The 20,514-nt window shown below is 42.2% G+C and overlaps 1 protein-coding gene across 2 annotated transcripts in view; it reads left to right on the forward strand.

Moving 5' to 3' along the window:
• Positions 1 to 20,407, forward strand: part of GPR155 (G protein-coupled receptor 155) — a 32,989-nt gene extending 12,582 nt beyond the window's left edge. Inside the window, exons 5-16 of one of the 2 annotated variants that reach the window (XM_079977733.1) lie at positions 2,062 to 2,217; positions 3,982 to 4,065; positions 5,273 to 5,393; positions 6,847 to 6,931; positions 7,025 to 7,115; positions 8,959 to 9,172; positions 9,489 to 9,596; positions 11,871 to 12,004; positions 13,123 to 13,218; positions 13,825 to 13,889; positions 14,777 to 14,911; positions 18,507 to 18,699. In XM_079977733.1, coding sequence (XP_079833859.1) covers positions 2,062 to 2,217; positions 3,982 to 4,065; positions 5,273 to 5,393; positions 6,847 to 6,931; positions 7,025 to 7,115; positions 8,959 to 9,172; positions 9,489 to 9,596; positions 11,871 to 12,004; positions 13,123 to 13,218; positions 13,825 to 13,889; positions 14,777 to 14,911; positions 18,507 to 18,552 — 1,335 coding nt within the window. In that variant the 3' untranslated portion in view covers positions 18,553 to 18,699. Of the gene's footprint in view, positions 1 to 2,061; positions 2,218 to 3,981; positions 4,066 to 5,272; positions 5,394 to 6,846; positions 6,932 to 7,024; positions 7,116 to 8,958; positions 9,173 to 9,488; positions 9,597 to 11,870; positions 12,005 to 13,122; positions 13,219 to 13,824; positions 13,890 to 14,776; positions 14,912 to 18,506 lie in introns of both variants that reach the window. The other variant, XM_079977732.1, reaches the window with a different exon arrangement.
• The last annotated feature ends 107 nt before the right edge of the window (positions 20,408 to 20,514 follow it).

The raw sequence follows: 20,514 nt of genomic DNA on the forward strand, positions 1-20,514 counted from the left end.
CCGATACAGATATTTACAGATACACGCAAGTACAAAGTATCTCAGTTGCTCTATATAAGTTCAGAAATTCAAGACGTAACATTGGACAAGTGACAACCAGCTAACTGACTTACAGAGACACAGCGCTGAGCAGACATGCATTAATCACAGACAGAGTCAGGGCACTGGGCTATTACCATGGCAACTGGCTTGGCTGACACCGCACCCACAATTAGCTCATTCATGGGGTGGTTTATTCTCACGAAGAAAATTAACACCTTCTCGTGTCCAGTTACTCCCAACAGTTTTTTCTTATACAAGCATTCCTGGCTTCTTAACCCTGCTCAGAGATTAAGGGCCACAGTTAATAATAATGCAATATACACTTGTGCCTATTGATTTCAGTGTGCCTAAGAACATTTAGTTATGTGTCAGATTTTGGCTTACATACACAGTAATCCGTTTCGTTCATAGTAATGAAACATTACAGTGGTGCCTCGCAAAACGAAAATAATCCGTTCCGCGAGTCTCTTCGTCTAGCGGTTTTTCCGTCTTGCGAAGCATCCCTCTTAGCGGCTTAGCGACTATTAGCGGCTTAGTGGCTTAGAAAAAGGGGGGGAAAGGGAAAAGACTCGCAAGACGTTTTCGTCTTGCGAAGCAAGCCCATAGGGAAATTCGTCTTGTGAAGCGCCTCGAAAAACGGAAAACCCTTTCGTCTAGCGGGTTTTTCATCTTGCGAGGCATTCGTCTTGCGGGGCACCACTGTACTGGTTATTTCTACTTCATGCTTTTTGCAGATGTTCAAGGGTCACTTAACTGGTTAAGTTTTATTATTATTTATTTAACAAACTTTAAATACCACTTGATTGTAGTAAAACATCTACATGAAATATTGAAATTATCAATATAAACAGCTTGAAACGCCTTAAAAATAAGTTCAAGGTATTACTATTGGCATATAACTTTGGACCAGTTTATCTGTGAGATTTCCTTTCCCCACATGTGCCCACTCGACCGCTTCGATCAGTGGAATTTGCACTAATACAGGTGCCTCGTAATGCCCATTCCACATTTGTAAGAACTCCACCGTTCATTGTGGCAGCCCCTGCCCTTTGGAACTTCCCATTGATATCAAGCCAGGCGCTTTCATTGGGCTATTCTCAGCACCTGCTAAAAACATCCTTGTTTGGAAAATCTTGCACAGATGCTTAACAAGTTGAGATAATTTTAGTCTGTTTTAGTATTTTAACTCTTGTACATTTTAAAGCACAGTTGTGAATCTCGATTTTACTGTTTTGCCTTTTTGCAAAGGTAAAGGTGTTGGGGTTTTTTGTTTTTTTTACAATAAGGGGTGTTGGTTGTTGTTTTTAGAATCAAGAGTAAACAATATATAAATTTTATGAAACAAATAATAAAATATCACTCCAGTGGTCTTCAACCTTTTCATACATGCAGCTTTAACCCATTTGTGGATTATACATTACGGATTGCATTGGATTTGGTTGAAGCAAGAGGGTTATGCTATAGATTGTCTAAATTTCTTCATTCTTGATGTTTTGTACAGTGGAACCTCTGTTTCTGAACGTAATCTGTTCTGGAAGACTGTTCAACTTCCGAAATATTTGAAAACCGAGGATCAGTGGGCTGGCTGCAAAGTCAATGGGGGAAGAATGAAAAGCGTGCCTCAGAAGCCGTTTGACTTCCGAGGCACGTTCAAAAATGAAAGCAATTACTTCTGGGTGTTCAGCTTCCGAGACGCTGGAAAACCGAGGTTCCACTGTATATTGTTTGTTTTATGGTTCTTGTACTAAGCTGTGTATTTTAATATTGCATATTTCCCTTGGAAACCTTTAGATTGAAGGGTGGAATACAAATTTGATAATAAGATTTTGATTATTAATTATTAAAATGGTGTTGCGGGCTTTTACTTGCTTAATACTTTCCATTTATAAATTGCATCAGATGATGTTGATCCACAAAGCTCACACATCATTATAGTTGTGTTTTCACCCATTTATATTCCTCTCCTGATCTGCAGTTGAAGTCATATGTTCTTGCTGTCACCTTAATTTCTGATTGTAGATAACTTCTGGTATGGTGATCAGCACTTTTGTCTCTGCCCCCATCATGTATGTTTCTGCCTGGCTGTTGACTATTCCATCTATGGATCCCACTAGACTGGCATCTGCAATCCAAAACGTTAGCTTTGATATCAGTATCGTCAGCCTTGTCTCTTTGGTGAGTTTTAAATTTTCGAAACTGCGTTTGGGGGGTGAGGAATGAAGCATGTAAACATGCATGTTCAAACATGTAAGCCTGACAGTGTAAACCTGAGCATGCTTACTTGGAAGTAATTGCCATTGAACACAGCATGCTTAATTCCAAGTAAACATGCATGGTGTTGGGTTTTCAGTTTCTACCATAGCCAGTTGCTGGAAGACTTGCAGGTTAATAGAAGCTGACAATCTGGGCTATGTGAAATTCTAACCCTTCTTGTTAAAAGGTTACCTGTAACGTTAACAAGCTTGTGATAATGGCAAACAGTCTTGGAATTGTATGACAGTACAGGGCAAAAGCGGTTGTCCTGAAAGCTTCAGAATACAGTGGTACCTCAGGTTACATATGCTACAAGTTACAGACGCTTCAGGTTATAGACTCCACTAACCCAGAAATAGTACCTCGGATTAAGAACTTTGCTTCAGGATGAGAACAGAAATCGTGCGGCGGCGTCAGGAGGCCCCATTAGCTAAAGTGGTGCTTCAGGTTAAGAACAGTTTCAGGTTAAGAACAGACCTCCAGAATGAATTAAGATCTTAGCCCGAGGTACCACTGTACCAGACTTATTAATAGATTTCCCTCCCCCCCTACGCTGTCAGATGGGGTTTTTTTACAGGTAGCCCTATTTACACGTATATCTATGGATGTTCCTGTTTTATGAATAAGACACCAAGCACTTCTTGTGCTGTGCTGTTCCAGACTGAGGACTGTTTCACAAATTACATTTTCATATATATGTCTGAAAATTACATTTTCATATATATGTCTGAAAATTACATTTTCATATATATGTCTGAAAATTACATTTTCATATATATGTCTGTATTTGGGGGGTGGGGTGGGGAATGGCCTCTGTCCAACTAACTTGTGCCAGCAGAAGCCAGTGCCAAGGATTCCTGCTAGACTTCCTTCTGTGCCCTCCCCAAGTCTTGCTCAGAAGGGTCAGGAGAACTCTACAGAACATCCTACAGTGGGGGGAGAGAGAGTTCTGCCAGTGCAAGAATTTCTCCTTGCTCAGGAGAGGAATCTCCTTGGTGCTATGTTGAATACAGCCTATGTGTTTATACCCTGTGGGTGAAAACTGTACATGAATATTTTCATGTGGGGGAAGGGGGTCTTCTTCTTTGGCAATCACTCGTAGCCGAGTAAGATTGTTTTCCATGAACGCGATTTCAGCAATGAGTCCGTAAGCGACTGTGGAGGCCAATTCTGGATCCACACGTCCTTCCACAGTGGGGACATTGGTTTCCGGGCAGTGTAGATTTCCCAAGCATGCCTTCCTCTTAGCGCATTTCTTCCTTGCGTCCTGAGTTCGACACCTTTGGTAAAGGCTGCAAAATAGAGGGAGCTGCATTGAAACTGCACACCACCTAGCTCTATCTACAGAATCCTTGTTTTCAGGGTATTTTATATTTCAGACTGAAGTCTTCTGTGCTTGAAACCAAAATGGAAAAACTTGATCTCTTGATTGGGCTAGCTGTAGCTGCATTCAAAGTTTTTTGTGCAGTGGACAAGACAGGGTAGCTAAGCATGTCGAGAGTCGGTGGTGGTTTCTGCCTGTTAAGCAAACGGAACATTTTAAAGGGGCTTGATAATTAACTCGCTTGTAAAAATCGGAATGCTGACTCTCACAAGGGACAGGTTTTGACCAAACACATGCATGCATTTGATGTGCTCCCTTCTTTGTAAAGAAACTGGAATTTGACTCTCTTACCTGTATTTCAGATCTGGTCCCTTGGTGTTATTCTTCTAAGTAAAAAATACAAGCAGCTTCCTCACATGCTTACAACTAACTTACTCATTGCTCAGGTCAGTATAACGTGGACTGTAAACATATGGAACATTTCTTGTAAAAGGGATGGTTTTGAAAGTAATAATGAATAGGAAGTGTTTTGTTTTCTGCTGAAGCTCTGAAGGCGTGTGCCACAGACAGCCATCCTAGTGAAACCAAGTAGGCCTGGCTAATGTAACCAGGAGATAACCTGGAAATCCCATGTATGTTGCTTTGTGTTCATATGGAAGAATATGAACAATGAGAGATAAATCGATACATTCAGTTGCTTCTGCAAGGGGAATTCTCCACTGCAGCTTTCTGCGTACTCCAACAAAAGTTTTCCCTGAGAGTTGGGTAGAATATGAGACTCTGGGGAGAGAAACTTGGGGAAATCTTTCAGAGGCACCTGCAATGAAAAGGCAGGGTTGGGAAATTCCCCTTGCCCCAAGCATTGCATTACCTTGATTTGAGAACAGCTTAGTTTATGAACAAGAACGCTGCAAACCCAGAAGTAGCTGTTTTGGTTTGTGAATTTTGCTTTGGAAGCAGAACATGTTTCGCTTCCTGTTGAGTGTGTTCCATTTGTAAATTGAGTCCCCTGCAGCTATGGGAAAGCACGCCTTCGTTGAAGAACGCTTTGGTTTAAGAACGGACTTCCGGAACGGATTAATTTCATAAACCAAGGTGCCACTGTATATGCAAACTTGGTCCTTTCACAATATTGCAAGCTGAATGTGCAAATTTCTGTGCTTGTCTGCTAGAAACAGTGCATGTAGCCAATGCAGGACGAAACCCTGTCCTGCCATCCATTGCAAGTAGTGTCAGCTGATGGGCAAATGGATGTCATTTGGGGGAAATGGCCTTGCAGGGCAAGATTGGCCTGCTGGGATACTCAACAGTGGGATACCCCACCCTGTCTTAGAGGCATTACCCATTCTGACAAGAGGGGGCAAGCATGCCTCTTCCGAGATTATGTCTTCTCTGGCACAAGCATTGTATAATCTAAAATAAAATAAAGCTCTTTTCTGATACTATCTCTATTATAGGCCATGGAAGGGAAACAGAAAAACCGCTCCACCTCTTCCCCTTCCCACCCCAAAGTAACAGGGCAAAGGGAAAGCTACAATTAACCTGTTAATCAATCAGTCCATTAATTACGTGAATTTTAATTTCTGAGATGTCTTCCATTGCATGGCGAACCCGTAAAGTGAATTAAAAATAAATCTGATTTTTACCTTTCAGTTTGTAGCCTGTGTTGGAATGGTAATGTGGAATTTCACTATTAAAGAGAGAAGCATCACTCTGCAAATCCTTGTGTTCATCTTCCTGTACAGTGCGCTTTACAGTGCTTTTTTGTGGACAGGTAAGCTAAAAAGCAGTAATATGGGGTATCCATAATGCAACTCCACGTGCATTATGGTGATCTCGCAAGTTATTTCCCCTCTTAATTAATAGCGCCTTTGTGATAGTGGCCTGTACGTTTTATTTCTTCCAAGCCAAGTCAGTCTGTTTTTCCTGGGGTGTCCAGCCTCACCCCTGTCACTGGGGTGCCAAGAATGCTTTGCATTCATATAGCGTTTTCTGTGTGCAAATTACATCACACACATTAGAATCATCATAATATTCACAACATCCCTGTAAGGAAGGGCCAGTATTACCATATTTTTCACTCTATAGGACACATCCGACCATAGGACGCACCTTGTTTTAGAGGGGGAGAACAAGAAAAAATAATTCTCCCCCTTCAGCGAAGCGGCAGGAGAAACGGAGCCCCTTCCATTTCTCCTGCTGCTTCGCTGAAGGGGCGCTGCTCAGCTCTCCCTCTCTTCTGAAGCCAGGAGAGTCTTGCTCTCCCGGCTTCAGCAAAAGGAACCCGAAGCCTCTGGAGCGCAGCGGGAACTCGCACTGGGCTCCAAAGGCTTCAGGCGGCTATCCCTGAAGCCTGGAGAGCGAGAGGGCTCTGTGCACACCGACTCCTCTCGCTCTCCAGGCTTCAGCAAAAGCAACGCGAAGCCTCCGGAGCGAGGAGGGAGCACTCACTCTGCGCTTCGGAGGCTTCGCGTTGCTATCGCTGAAGCCAAGGAGCCTGCATTCACTCCATAGGACGCACACACATTTCCCCTTAATTTTTGGAGGGGAAAAAGTGTGTCCTATAGAGCAAAAAATAGGGTAACTTTTATGTTGCAGATTGGACGTTGAGTAGGAAAGTGGCTTGCCTCAAACCACCTAGTTGAGTCCGTGGCTGAGCTGGGAATTGATCTGGATTGCATCTCGTTTCTGTTAGTCGCTACGCTAACAACAGCTTCCTTCCTAGTCTGGATTATCCTGCATATGCCTGCCAGCTGGATGGTTGCATATGTTAGAAGTCTGTGCTAGATCAGTAAAAGAGCACATGCTTTGCATCCTGGGACTTAGTCTCCTGAATCTCTAGATAGAGATGAGAAGACTCCTGTCTGAAGAGAGTTGCTGCTAGTTTGGTCTGCCTTTCATCGAATCTTAGAATTGTAGAGTTGGAAGGGACCTCGAGGGTCATCTAGTCCAACCCCCTGCAATGCGGGATTTTTTTTGCCCATTGTGGGGCTCAAACCCCTCGCCCTGAGGTTAAGAGTCTCATGCTCTACCAACAGAGCTGTTGAGGTGGTCTACTTTGTGTGCAGCATCTTCCTATGTTCCTGTTTCCTACAGTGTATCCTTATTTCTTAATACCTTCAGTGGTTATAAGGGGATGAGGCATCCCACTTTAGTGGGTCGGGGGGGGGGGGGACGCTGCTTCCTTAAAAAGAAATAAACCAAGTTTCAAACTTTCTCGTTATCAGGTTTCTTATCTTTCTCTCTGCTGCTTTTGAAAAGAAGAGAAGCCATAAAGATCCCTGTCGGATTTATCATTATAGCTGGCTGGGGGTATGTTGGCAGAGGCTCTTTACTGAGAAAATACACAGGAAGCCAGAAGCTAAAGACCTGTGTGGTTCATCTTGGTTTTTTTGTTTACTGCAGCATCCCAGCTGTTCTTGTGGGAATCCTGTTAATCGCTGGTGAACGCTCGGATAACATCATTGATTCTGCGTTCTTTTATGGAAAAGATCAGGTATGGAGGTTCTTCCGCTCCTGTCTTTTAATAGTTGACCTTCCATAGTCAGTGTTCGTGAATTCTGCCTTCCAGGGGAGGGATATCCTTTCAGCCCAAGCGGCTTATTTACTTGTGGGCAACCTTACAGAGGGCCATAAGGCAAAAGTTGGTGCCGTAACTGATGTAGTTCTTGTCAGTATATGGAAACATCACCGCTGCAGACAGCCAGATGGTTGACACCACATGATGCGCTTATCTCTGGGAAAGAAGATTTTCCCAGGACGTTCACAGGCTGGATAAGTCTTTGTGAAGAGTGTAACTTGAAACCTTCTGTGTGCGCATGTTCAGGAAGTTTGTCAGACCTGCTGGAAGAACTGAACTGAAAGGACGTGTTTTTCTCTAGTGCTGTAATGTCAGGAATAAACATCATGTAAATAGATTTCTGACTTATTTTCTTTCCCCTGCGGAAGCAGGAGGGAGGGGTTGTGCATTTTGCCCAAGCTTGGGAAAATGTCGCCTATCAAAATCTCCCTGGTCTGTCTGGATATCAGCCAGAGGAGGTTACCGGTAAGCAAGCTCCGAGGACAGTGAGAGGGGCCAGCCTCTATGGAGGGGGCTTGCAAAACCAACAGTTCTTACCTTTTTGTACAGCAAGCTATGTTCCAGCCAGACGGCACACCCCTCTACCCAGGCAAACAAATGGAGTTTCAAGCAGTATTGAAACAAGGGCAGTGATGTATGGCCTGAGGAGAATCACAGTGACTGCTTAGAAGACCTGGAGCAGGCTTCCTCAACCTCGGCCCTCCACATTTTTTTTTTGGCCTACAACTCCCATGATCCCTAGCTAGCAGGACCAGTGGTCAGGGTTGATGGGAATTGTAGTCTCAAAACATCTGGAGGGCCGAGGTTGAGGAAGCCTGACCTGCAGGGCCTTGTTCAGCCCCCCTCATCCTTAGGCTTTCCCACCCCTACTATGCACTTTCCATCTTTATACAGTGGCAAACAGTCTTGGAATTGTATAAGACAGTACAGGGCAAAAGTGGTTGTCCTGAAAGCTTCAGAATACAGTGGTACCTCGGGTTACATATGCTTCAGGTTACATACACTTCAGGTTACAGACTCCGCTAACCCAGAAATATTACCTCGGGTTAAGAACTTTGCTTCAGGGTAAGAACAGAAATCGTGCAGTGGTGGTGCGGCGGCAGCGGGAGGCCCCATTAGCTAAAGTGATGCTTCAGGTTAAGAACAGTTTCAGGTTAAGAACAGACCTCCAGAACGAATTAAGTTCTTAACCTGAGGTACCACTGTAATCTTGGATTCACTTTTACAGGGGGGGAAGAAACACAACTTCCAAGAAACAAGGTGTAGAATTGACCGCATCCCTTAAAAGCAATACTTGAAGAGTGCTTTAGCAGCCGAGATTTCTATATGCTTGACAGAATTATATGTGTGGTGCTGGGTAGAGAAAGGGGATGTTGGCAAAGTACTGAGGATTAGATTATTTTGCTTGAGAAGTTGCAAAGCCGACATTAAACTTGACATCTGGTATACAGTATGAACCAGAGGAGGCACAGGTCTCAGCAGGAAGTTCTAAATAAAGCTGAGGTAGGTGTGTGGCAAATGGAACATTACTATTGTATTTTTGGTTCCTTTCTCCCCCTCAAAAAGCGACTTGTACTGTAATACAAACATCTGTTCCCAGCCTTTGACTTTAAAAGCCTCGAATAAGCGAATAGCATTTGTTTTATTCAGTATTCTAGAGACAGTGATGCTGTATTTCGCATAGCTTGCATAGGTTCTTTCAAATGACAAGGGACCTACTGAACTCCTGCCTCTCTTTCCCTCTCCCCCATTTTTGCAGATGATTATCACAGCAGTTATCGTATCCATCAGCATATTGATATCGGGTGTATCACTCATGTGTATGAACAGATCTGGAATGGAAGCCAGCTATGAGGTGTTGACCCAAGATTCCCAACACAGTCAAACAGAGGAAACAGAAAGGGAATTTAACGAGCGCAGTAGATCTCCAGACAGTTCTTCTCGTTCGTTAGTGGACCCTTCAATGGAAAGAGGTATGATAAATCCTTAATAGAAGAAGCCTGGTTACCTTTGATGGCAATAGGGCATACTAAGGCCTCTGTCAGGCAATTGTTTTCCATTTTGTTTCGACCCGGGCATGCATATTCCACACCTAAACTTGTAGACATTGCCACTTGCGATCCCCCGCTCACCTTGGCAGTGATGTCTGAATGCCCGCCTCAAATAATGTACTGCAGTAGAATTGCAAACCCATTGCAGGCCCATTTAAAAGAGCATAATTTTGTCTTGCTGTGTCACAATGCCCTCTAGAAAAATAGACACCTTTCTAATCTGCCATTTTTCCTCTAGGGTGCTGTGAGTGCCAAAAACCGAATAGAAGGTTATGCTGTTCTGAAGGAGAGCCAGGATCCAGTAGTAGCAGCGCCCGCGATAACTGCACGACATCGATTGAGACAGGTGAAGCACAGCTGTAGTATCCTGTGACGTTCAAGCCCATTTACAAGTTTTAAAACGGAAGCATGTGAAATTGCACATGTGTTCATTAAGAGGCCTGCATGTGCACGGCCGAGAGTACACCACCAACATTTCAAGTTACAAACCTTTTCACATATCAGTCCTGTGAAGGGGGTCTGTGCGCAGGAAGGGCAGAGAGGGCCAGTGGCCATTGCTCTTTTCTATGTGTGGACTTCCAGCTGCACAGTTAATACATAAAGGGAGCTCTTATGGTTGAGTTTGGTCGGTGTGTGTGTGTGTTTTCTTCAGAGCATCATGTGTGTACTTCGTATTCATGTACTGCCACACGGGTCTCGGAAAATTATTTGATAACTCTGGCCAAACTTATAGCAAGCTTAATTTCCAGTGAGTGAAAAAATGGATAAGCCCAAAAGTAACTTTTGACAGTAGGGGTGTAGGAAGTCATTCACTGCCTCCTGTTACAATTTGGGTGAGGGTTAGAATGGCGGGGGACGACGACCGTAGCTTGCTTTTGAGACAGCTGGAAAATCAAGGCATCATCCCGCTAGCCCCTTTGCACTTTCTGCATGTAGGGACACAGGTGGCGCTGTGGTCTAAACCACTGAGCCTAGGGCTTGCCGATCAGAAGGTCGGCGGTTCGAATCCCCACAACAGGGTGAGCTCCCGTTGCTCTGTCCCAGCTCCTGCCAACCTAGCAGTTTGAAAGCACGCCAGTGCAAGTAGATAAATAGGTACTGCTGTGGCGGGAAGGTAAATGGCATTTCTGTGCGCTCTGATTTCCATCACGGTGTCCCGTTGCACCAGAAGCAGTTTAGTCCTGCTGGCCACATGACCCGGAAAGCTGTCTGTGGACAAACACCAGCTCCCTCGGCCTGAAAGCGTGATCAGCGCTGCAACCCCATAGTTGCCTTTGACTGGACTTAACTGTCCAGGGGTCCTTTAACTTTTTACCTTTTTTTTTACCGCTGCACCATATCCCACAATCTTCAGAGAAAATTCTAAGAGGCTTTATATGGGATGGATAGAAAACCATAATGTTTGGGGACAGCAACTCCCTATGTTCTTTGTGGGTCTATAGAGGATCACACAACAAAGGAAGCAGTAGCAGGAAGAAAATAATTTCACCTGTTTGTCAAGAAGGGCAGCATATTCTTTGGCACAGCGAACGACTTGACTAGAGAGACTAGAGTGTGTGTCATTGGTTAACAAGTAAGGAAGAGGAAAGGAGCCTAGGCCTCTTGAACTACTCATCTAAGTTAGCAGGAACTATCGCTGCTAAGATTGGCAGCAGAAAGGAATCCAGTGTTCAGTTGCAGCAAGCTCCCTGTATGGGAATTTGTTGACCTCTTGCTGCCATCTGGTGGCAGGAACGATTTTTGCGGTCAAGAACTTTTGACGCTTTCTATAAATACACCGAATTCAACTTTAGAAGTGGAATTCATTGTAGTGCTTAGCTGTTGATGTATATGAGAAACGAGGTCCACTTGCCAGTGCCAGTGCTATTTTTCTAAAAAAGAGGTGCTGGAACTTGCTGTGAACGCCTTCCTTGTTCTCTTATAACAGCAATGGTGCTGGAACAGAGTTCCTGCTGAAAAAAAGCTATCTCTGCATACCCCATAAATCTTTTCTGGGGTTTCACCCAACCCTCTAGAGCAGATTGTGGGGAAGCCCTACTGCACACTTCATTGAACCCCGCCCTAAATTCTATTACGTTATGTTTCACCTATGGAATTTGATGTGGGGCCGAAGAAATAAAATGCCAGCATGCTGATATTCAGCTTAATAAGGCTATACCATGTAGAAAGCATTGTGGGTTGGTACGTTAGTGCCAGTATTTCCTTTCTCGTTTCTCTCCTCCCCACACCTGACCAGGAAATTTAATGCTGGATTAAAAGCCTGTTCCAGTGAATCGCTTTAGTGCTGTGCTGTTTTAAGCCATTCAAGTGGTAACTGCCCCTGTTGCTTTGTAAGGTCACAGAAATAGGGTAGCTGTTGGCCTGGGTCAAAACTCAAGGCTTTCACTCCTTGATGCAAGCAGCCAATATAGTCTTTCACAAGCAGGGGGCGGGGCGTGTTTGAATGCAATGGAAAAGAAAGGACATGCAGTTTATTTTTCTGATTAGTGTTTTCTAGGGGGGGGGGATGCTTTTGCTTTAACAATATGATAGTAATCAATATGATAGTAATCAATGGTAATTACATATCAATTGGGCAAAATGAAAAACTTAACATATGTCGCACTTTAATGTTTTTCAGCAAATCGGTGCTTAAGTCCATGCAGTTCTCAGAGCTGTGCCTTGGTCCAGGAAGAGCAGCTTCTGCAAACTGGAGACAAGCAGCTGGCTAGACATGTGCTGCTGTGCTTGCTTCTCATTGTGGGCCTCTTTGCTGTAAATTGCTTTTTTTCCCACCTCTTCTGATAACTGTTTTAGTTCATTGATTCACACCAATGTTTAGGGAAGTCAGTGCAGGGAGGGGAAAGTTTCAATGCCATTATAATTTATGCAGCATTTTTTATTTGCTGCATTTACATCCCATCTTTCCTCTGAAGAGCTCACTGCATCATTCTCCGCCACCCCCAATCTTATCTTCACAACATTCATGTCAAGTAGGTTGCTTGCATTTGCATCGAAATTCTAGAGGTCCTCAGCAATGCACAGCGTTGGTTCACAGTAGGTGGACCAGTGGTCTGATGTGATATTGTCAGTTTCCTATCTACTCCTCCTTAGTTGTGTTAATATAAGAACATTGCATAAATCCTTTGCATGGAATGATATCTTGAAGTGACCTGCATTAAATAGTGATATGCCATCTGTTGAGGTGTAATGAAGAGGTATTGCACAAAGAGTGGCTGGCATGGCGTCTTTCACATGTTCTGGGCTACATTGTCCCTAATCTTGCTGACTGGGTCCAATGGGAGTTGAATCTTAACAACCTCTGAAGGACACCCTGTTGTCTACCTCTGAAATAGGCTACCACACCTGTAGTCGTGCTTTCTTATCATGCTTTCAAGTGTTGGTATAACAGCAGACAGCATTGGAGTGATGACAAAGAGATGGGCTGGTGGTTCCATCAGCTGTGTATTTAGTGAAATGAACATTTCATTAAATTCTTGGGGCGTGGTACTCAACCAAACAGTTTTGTAAGTCCAAATGAGTTGTGTTTGGACATTGGGGCTTCCCCTGTGTGCCCCACCATATCCAAATCTGCTCCATAAGGTAGTGGGAACCCCAGAACAGATTTAAGAGGGTGCACTGGGATGGGTAGGAAGAACATTCTCTTGCACAGAGACAAATCATTGTGTTGATGGACTGTTCCCCCTTAGTTCTACTTTGAATACATACAACCCATGGCTTTACTATATTATTCCATTGGAAAAGCATTTTGTTAAACAGAAGTGCATTCCACCTCGTTGCAAGCCCTAAAGTGGATTGCAATAAAAATAACAAAATTCACACACAAAAAACGTGAAGCTTTAAAAATATTTGTTCTTCTTGTCTTCCCCCAGAATTTATCCAGCTGTTTGTGGTGGTTGTTCAACCAAGAACCTGGAAGACTCTATGTGGAACTACAATTCTTTTGCGCTGTATTTAATTTTGGTCAGGTAATATTGACTCTGACATCACATCTCTGATCTTACATTCACTTAACTGAGACAACATCTCACTGAACCCAGTTAGCATGCATAAGAAGATTGGGATAAAAAGAGTTTGCCAGGAAGGGAGGAAGGGGCCCCTCTTTGTTCCTTTGCTTATTATGAACTTGAAGAAAATTATGTTGAAAGTACTCGCTCTGTCAATGCGCTCTGACAAGTTGCACTGGGTTCCTGGCTGCTGTACCAGTCTTAAAAGGAAGGGGGGAAATACTCATTTCCAATAGACAGATGTTTCATTAGCATCTGTCACCAAGACAGAGGATGGATGGATGTTTCAGCATTATCAGCTGACTGTCATCAAGGCCTGCAGATTTCAATTAGTGCACATTATTGAAAGTAGTCATTAACTTGTAACTTAGGTATTTGTAGTAGCACTTATTTTAATTCCTGCTGCTGTTACCACATACACACTTGTGTGTGAGAACGTGCGTGTATAACCTGAAGTAAAATAAAAGCCACAAAGTGTCTTGTGATACCTTAAAATTCATTGGATTTTAATGGTCTACTTATCAATGTTTCTTTTTTAAAAAATAATAACAATCCATTCTTTTTCAGGGATTCATTTCTTTTGGAATTTTTGGTTTAGACAAACATCTTATTATTCTTCCATTCAAACGGAGGTAATTTTCCAAATAAGTATATGAATGTGTTAATAATGCCAACTGTCTTTCAGATTTAACCCCCAATTAATGTTATTTCTGCCTGCTCCTCTGTGCAGCTCTTAACTTTTGTACCATTCACGAAACAACATTCACATACATGGAATGGGGCTTTCTCTTCAACTCATTCTCTGTGTGGCCCTCTGTTCTTGAGAATCTGCTATATGGGATTGAGGGGGGGGCTTGAGGATGGTAGGAGATATTAATACGGTGAGCAGGGGTGGAGTTTACAAATTGCTGTCCTCCTTACATGAACAGAGCAGCTTAGGATCCAAGCTATAGTCACCAAATGACGAACAAGTGTGTATAAATCAGCCCAAAGGGTACAATCACACCTCAGAAGTAAAACAGAATCTTTTCCAGAAGTCCGTTCGACTTCCAAACTGTTCAGGAACCGAGGCACTTCAGATTGGTTGCAGGAAGCTCCTGCAGCCATCGGAAGCCGCGGAAGTTGTGACGGTCGTTCCAAGTTCCAAATAACATTCGCAGTCCAGAACACTCACTTCCAGTTTCGCGTGGCATTCAGGAGCCAAAACATTTGTCTCGCAAGACGTTTGGCTTTCCGAGGTATGACTGTACTTGAATTCAGGAGCAGAAATTCACACCTATTTGTCCCGTTTTCTATTCCATGCACAATTTTTCTAAGGCAAAAAAACCAAAAAAAATTATCATACTGCTTCTCCCTTGAAACTAATTATTTTCAAAGACCTGATGTGATAACTCATCTATACATAATAGAAAGATAATGTACATAGATATTTATAATAAGACGTTCCTATTTGCTATTTCTTTTTATTTGTTGTAATATTTCAATGGGCTTGTTTCAGATTGACTTTTTCTCTCTCCAGGTTTGAATTCCTCTGGGGAAACAGGACATCGGAGCGCAGGGAATCCACTGTACCGGAGGAAATCCGGATGACGTGCCAACAGTTTGTTAACTACCACAAAGAGATGTGTGTCAGGAGCATTGTCCAAGACAGAAGGTGGGGCTGTATATCAATGTAAAGATTTATTCAAACTGTTTCTATTCTTGGATGATGGGTACACTTTGCAATCAGTTCTGGTGTCCTAATCTTTGAGTGTTTTGTGCTGGAAACACTTCCGAATAACACTAAATATGCATGTGAAAGCCTCTAGACTTGTGTTTTGTTTTCTAATTCCTTGACTAAGGTATGCTTGGTCTTAAACCAAAACGACAGGAAATCATTTTCAAGATTCTTTTTCTGAGTTCACATAGTGTCAGACTAGTGGAAAGTGGCTGGCATTGCTGAGGGATTCTAAGGAACCAAAAATTCAGTGCAGTTTTGAAATTAGTGATTAAAGTGAGTGCTGTCTTGAAAAGTTTGGTGTGTTGATTCAAAATGGCATGCTGTTGTATCCTGAAACTCAAGGCAAAAATCTGCTCCTTGATCTCAGGAACCATCATACAAAATTTGCTTATGATACCTTAAAAGATCTTCTATATGCCTAGAGAACAAACTTCTTTCCAAAATATATAGTAGATCATGCTAGCATGCTCAAATTATAGCCAGTCATTTTGCATGCTGATCAAAAACAATTCATGGTACATCTCCTTAAAATACATTTTAATAAATGATTTTATTTAATTTTCCAGTATAACACGCAAAAAATCCCCATATAATAAATATAACCCCGCCCCTCCTCATGAGAACGTAAAGAGTTCAGCCAAATATATCCCACTACAGTTTGGCATGCATTGGCAGAGGTTGGATGAAATTGGTTTCTGATATGTATGTTATAAAGGCATGTCCTATTTCTACAAAGTTGTTTTCCATTTGTTGCCTATTCAGTGTTTTTAACTGTTTAGTCAGCTTTTCCAGCCTTTTTGATTTCAAGCAGGCAACTGCAAACAATCCAAACCCTTCCCATTTTGTGCAATCAATATATAAGCTGCAACCATTAGAAAGTCTTATTTTAAACATTTGAACCTCAAACATTTAATGCAAGAGCTCAAAAGTAGAGGTGGAGGAAGCTACTGTTTTCTAACCTGTCATCCTCCACGTAGTAGTGCATGAAACCAAGAAATCTTGGGCTTAAAACTCCCATCAAATGGAGTTCTTACTGATGCTACTCTTGGAAGACTTGGTGGTGTTTTTTTTAATCACTTTAGAGATAAAATTTATTATGTACCTGAAGTCCTAAATCGGGTGGGGATCTGTTCATTGAAGGAGCAGCTGATTAGCAAAAGGGGACTTACTTGTGTGTCCCAGAGCGTGTAATTGTGGCTTCTAACTCTGCAAAATCAGCTGCAAGGAGACCAAAGCAGAGAGCCCGGGTGGGTATATCTCAGCAGAAAGGTACTTACATTCCTTAAGAGATATTCAAAATGCTGTCCACACACCTTGCAATTTCTTGCATGCAGTCTTTGGGATGCAAAGTTCATTATTAAGTTTGACGCTCTGAATAGCTGTAAGGCAAGGCTTGCAGTCCCAACTGTGCATTGTTTAGATGCTCATTCACCTGCACAGTCAGGACTGAGGAAGGGTCTTGGAGAAAATGGGATCTTGTGTCCATGGGGCAATAGCTCTGTGTGTGTGTGTCTCTGGGTCTGGGTCTGGTGTTAGGGGTGTATGATTATATGTGGGTCTGGCCTTGTCCACTCTGAGAATGCAGCCCCCACAGCAGCTTTTCACCAGGGTGCTGCAGCCCTTGGCCTGAAAGAAAGTCCCCCCCCCTTTCCCAAATGAGAGAGTTGTGTTTGTCACGATGTTTTCAGATATAAGCAGTGAGGTTTCCAGTTCAGGATCACATATTTCCCAAAAGTTTTGTCTTTTGGGATGAGGGGCATATAATAGACTTACTGAAAAGGAATTTTAGAACAGTACTTGGGAATTCCTAAGATGGCTTTGTTTTTTAAGTTCTGAAACGAAATGCTTTTTTTTTTTTTGTTTTGTTTTGAGTATGTACATTTGTAGAGCATCCTTATTTCCATACTGTGGTGAAATATGTGCCTTCTCTTGATCCTTTCTCATGTACGTGTTTTTCTTCTAATTTTTTTTTTCCTCTCTCCTTCTCAGTTGAATGTCCGGCATCAGTCCTCTTCTGTTGTTGTTTCTTCTTCTTCCATCCTTTTGTGTGTTGGCTCTGCTTCACTTCACTAATCCAAATAAATTTTTGCTCTTCATTTTAATAAAAATGCTGATGGGTTCCTTCTTTACGTTGGTTTGCTGCCTTGTGTAATTGGTCATATTGGCTTGCTCTAGCTCTCTAACACATGCTTCCTTACAAGATAAGCAGAAACATTCACTATCACAGGTCAACTTCTGAACAATACCCTTGTGGTCGTGGGTAGTTTTTCTCTCAATGTGTCATTGGAAATAGAACTTGATCTTTTTTTTCTTCCAAATGTCATTCGCACTATCTTGCATATTTATGACAATTTAGGGGAATTAAAAAAAGTTCCATTACTGTTCTTATACAGTAATAAAGAATTCTCAATTTAAGCTTGAAAAACAAGTTACGTAATTGCATTAAAAGGTAGCTGAGTCGCCATACAGTCCCCCAAGGCAGCACTTCACCTGTTTCAAAGCTCCTTGCTGTATGAATTGCCATACAGGATTGGCACCACCCTGCCAGACAGATGCATTGCAGGCAAGTGCTGTGCGCAACTGCACCAGCAACTAGGCTAGAGGGCTTTTCAATGGACTCCTGCTGATTTGGTAACCTTGACTTAGGGGCCAGCGGGTTTAAATGGCTCTCAGTCGGAAGAGAATGCTGCTCCAAACGTTGTGCTAGTGAATGTTTGAAAGGTGGCAAAACAGTCCCTGAATGGTTCCTCCTTTAGACTTTAAGGGGGGATTGATCGCCTGTGTGAATCATCATCATTTTATTTGTATGCCCCCTTTCCATAGTTGACAACGTGACAAGATTTACACAATTACCAACATAACAAAAGTCATAGCAATAAATAAAACGCATCAAAAATACACAACCAAATGGAAACAATCATTAAAAGAAATATATTGCTACCATGTAAAGATAGCATAATTATATCTCTTTTAGTCCCCAGCATCTCCAGGTAGGGCGGGGAAACCTTGGAGAGTCAGTGTCCACAGTCATGGCCTAGCTGGACCCTGACTTGGTCTAAAGCAACTTTGAATGTTTCTCCGTTTTTCAAATGCAGGCACGCAATCCTCCCCCTGCAGTCTGAAATGGTACAGTCCAAGAACAGGTTTACTGCCACTTCTGCTGTATATTGTATGAACTAGGTAGCAATCGGATTGATTGAAACGTGGATTTCCCCTATTCTTTCCATCCTTTTTGTTACACGGAGTAGAGATCTTAGTTCGTACCACTATGAATGTTGAACCAGTGGTAGTTCATGCTATACTAACCCACATAGAGTGTTATTTTATGCATATGCTTGCTTCAAATGACTTGTGCATGCATGTTGATTGTGACTTAGAAAAAAGATAATCCAGGTTTGCAAAAAACAAACAAACCCACAACCATGCTTTACTATACACATGACCTCCTTTTTAACAATTCTTTTAACTGTCATGCTGTCTTTCCTTGTTTCCCTCTATTTTTCCCCCTTTGTCTTCACCCATCAAACAGTGGTGGTACGAGATTTACAGAGCATGTGGGTGAATCCTTCCTTTGACATACAGGTGTGGCACAAAGACTGTGGCCGGGGTCTTCTGTGGCTGTGACCTGGTGAACTGGCTCGTGGAAGTTGGCCTTGCCTTAGACCGTGGGGGAGCTGTGGTGTATGGAGAAAGACTGGTGAAGGGAGGCATCATCCAGCACATTGCCGATGAATTTGAGTTCCGGGACGAGCAGTTGTACTATCGCTTTGTGCCTCGGAGATGTGTGGCAGTAGAAAGCCATGGAAATGAGGATGCACTTTGAAGCTAGCCAAAAAAGAGTTGCCCCAACTCTTTCCTGACCCCCCTAGTTCTCACACTCTTCTGTGATGTTCTCTTAGTGATAATATGGTTCTGTTTGTGTCCTACCCAAAGAGAATTAACGTCTCATGTGTTGAATACTGACTAATGAGTCATTTCAGGGAATTATTTAAAATATTTTTGATTTTTGAACTATGAACCGCTTCCCAATAGTTTCCTTGCCTGTGCAAACAGTACTCTGCAAAAGTCTGTATTTGAGGAACGTGTTGTGTTCTCCAGTTTAATTCTGTTTTTGAATTGCGATGCACTGGCAAAACAGCAAGGGATAGTTACTCAACACATTTTGGCCAGTCTGTTACTCCCTTTTGAACATAAAATCCTCTATTTGTGCCGACATAAATGAGACTGTGAAGATTGTTGTGGTGTCTGAGGATTAGAATTGGGAAATAAGCAGATTTTTGCCATTAGCAGTTCTTGGGTGAACAAGCCAATCATTTTAAAGAATGAAAAAGTAGACTGCAATCCTGTGCACCACCAAGCTGCTCAAATTCAATTGAAATCAGTGGGATTTTAAAGTGGCCTCTGTGCAGCACTTGCAGCCTAAGCATGATTTGTTTTCCTAGCCTCATAAATTGCTCTGAAACAAGAGGTTGGCTTATAACTTCTGAACATTGAGCCATTTGCTTTTACAAACCTTAAAGTAATAAACAGATTCTGATGTCTGTGAGGTTGTGGTTACTTTGCACTTCTAAATTAGACCAATAGCCTATAAAGACCAAATACTTGAATTAGATTTGGGTACTACTTTCAATATGCAACTTAAATGAGTTATTTAAGTTTGTTGGATAACCTTGTAATACTGATTTGAAGGACTCTCTCGTCTTCATAAGGCCCCTTAATGAGTGCTGCTCACTTAAATGCCAATAAACCCTCTCATTAGTTTCTCTATTTTTTATGGTTGTCTACATAAAGTAACACTGTATTTTAAATAATGCCCTTTATTTTTTAAGTAGATACTAGAGTGGTCATTTTATCGACCATTTTATATAAACTTAATTCACTGGAAGGAACAATTTGCCATGTGACTTTTGTTTCTTTACCTACAGTCATGAGATCTGTTATGTTGCCTAACCCTTTTTTGCCAGATGAGTGATGTGTGTGCTTTATTTTTATAGAGGTATGGATCGAAAGGGTATTCTTGGACTTGTGGCTGTTCGCCTCTGATAGTAGGGAGTCGGGGCTAGCAGCCTAGTCAACATTTCAGTAGCCACAACTGCATGAATATGCATGCAAAATGTACAAATAAACCACTTCCTTTTGCTGTCAAACGTGTAATCTACTTTATGTCAACCTTACACATGAACTGACAGGCCTGTTTGTATATGTTACAGAAGAAACACTATCTTCCACAATGTAGAAAACTGTGTTTGGTATAAAGTGTGGTTTTAATCTGATCTGCCGCTGAAATGACAGGAATGCATTACAATTACATTTCTGTGGCCAATCATGCTTTTGTCTAATTTGGGAGGAATTATGGAAAAATGTGTTTTGGAAGTAGTTGGCATTTCTGCATTTTTGTGCTCCAGTTTCTCAATAAATCCAGATGTTTAACCTTGGTGTTCTGTACATTCCTTTTCATAGTTGAATAAAGTTGCTGCCTGCAGAATTAAGTCCAACATAATTATGTACTTGCTATTTTGCACACTCACCCAGTAGTT

Source organism: Podarcis cretensis (assembly GCF_951804945.1).
Source record: "Podarcis cretensis genome assembly, chromosome: 1".
Taxonomy (NCBI): domain Eukaryota; kingdom Metazoa; phylum Chordata; class Lepidosauria; order Squamata; family Lacertidae; genus Podarcis; species Podarcis cretensis.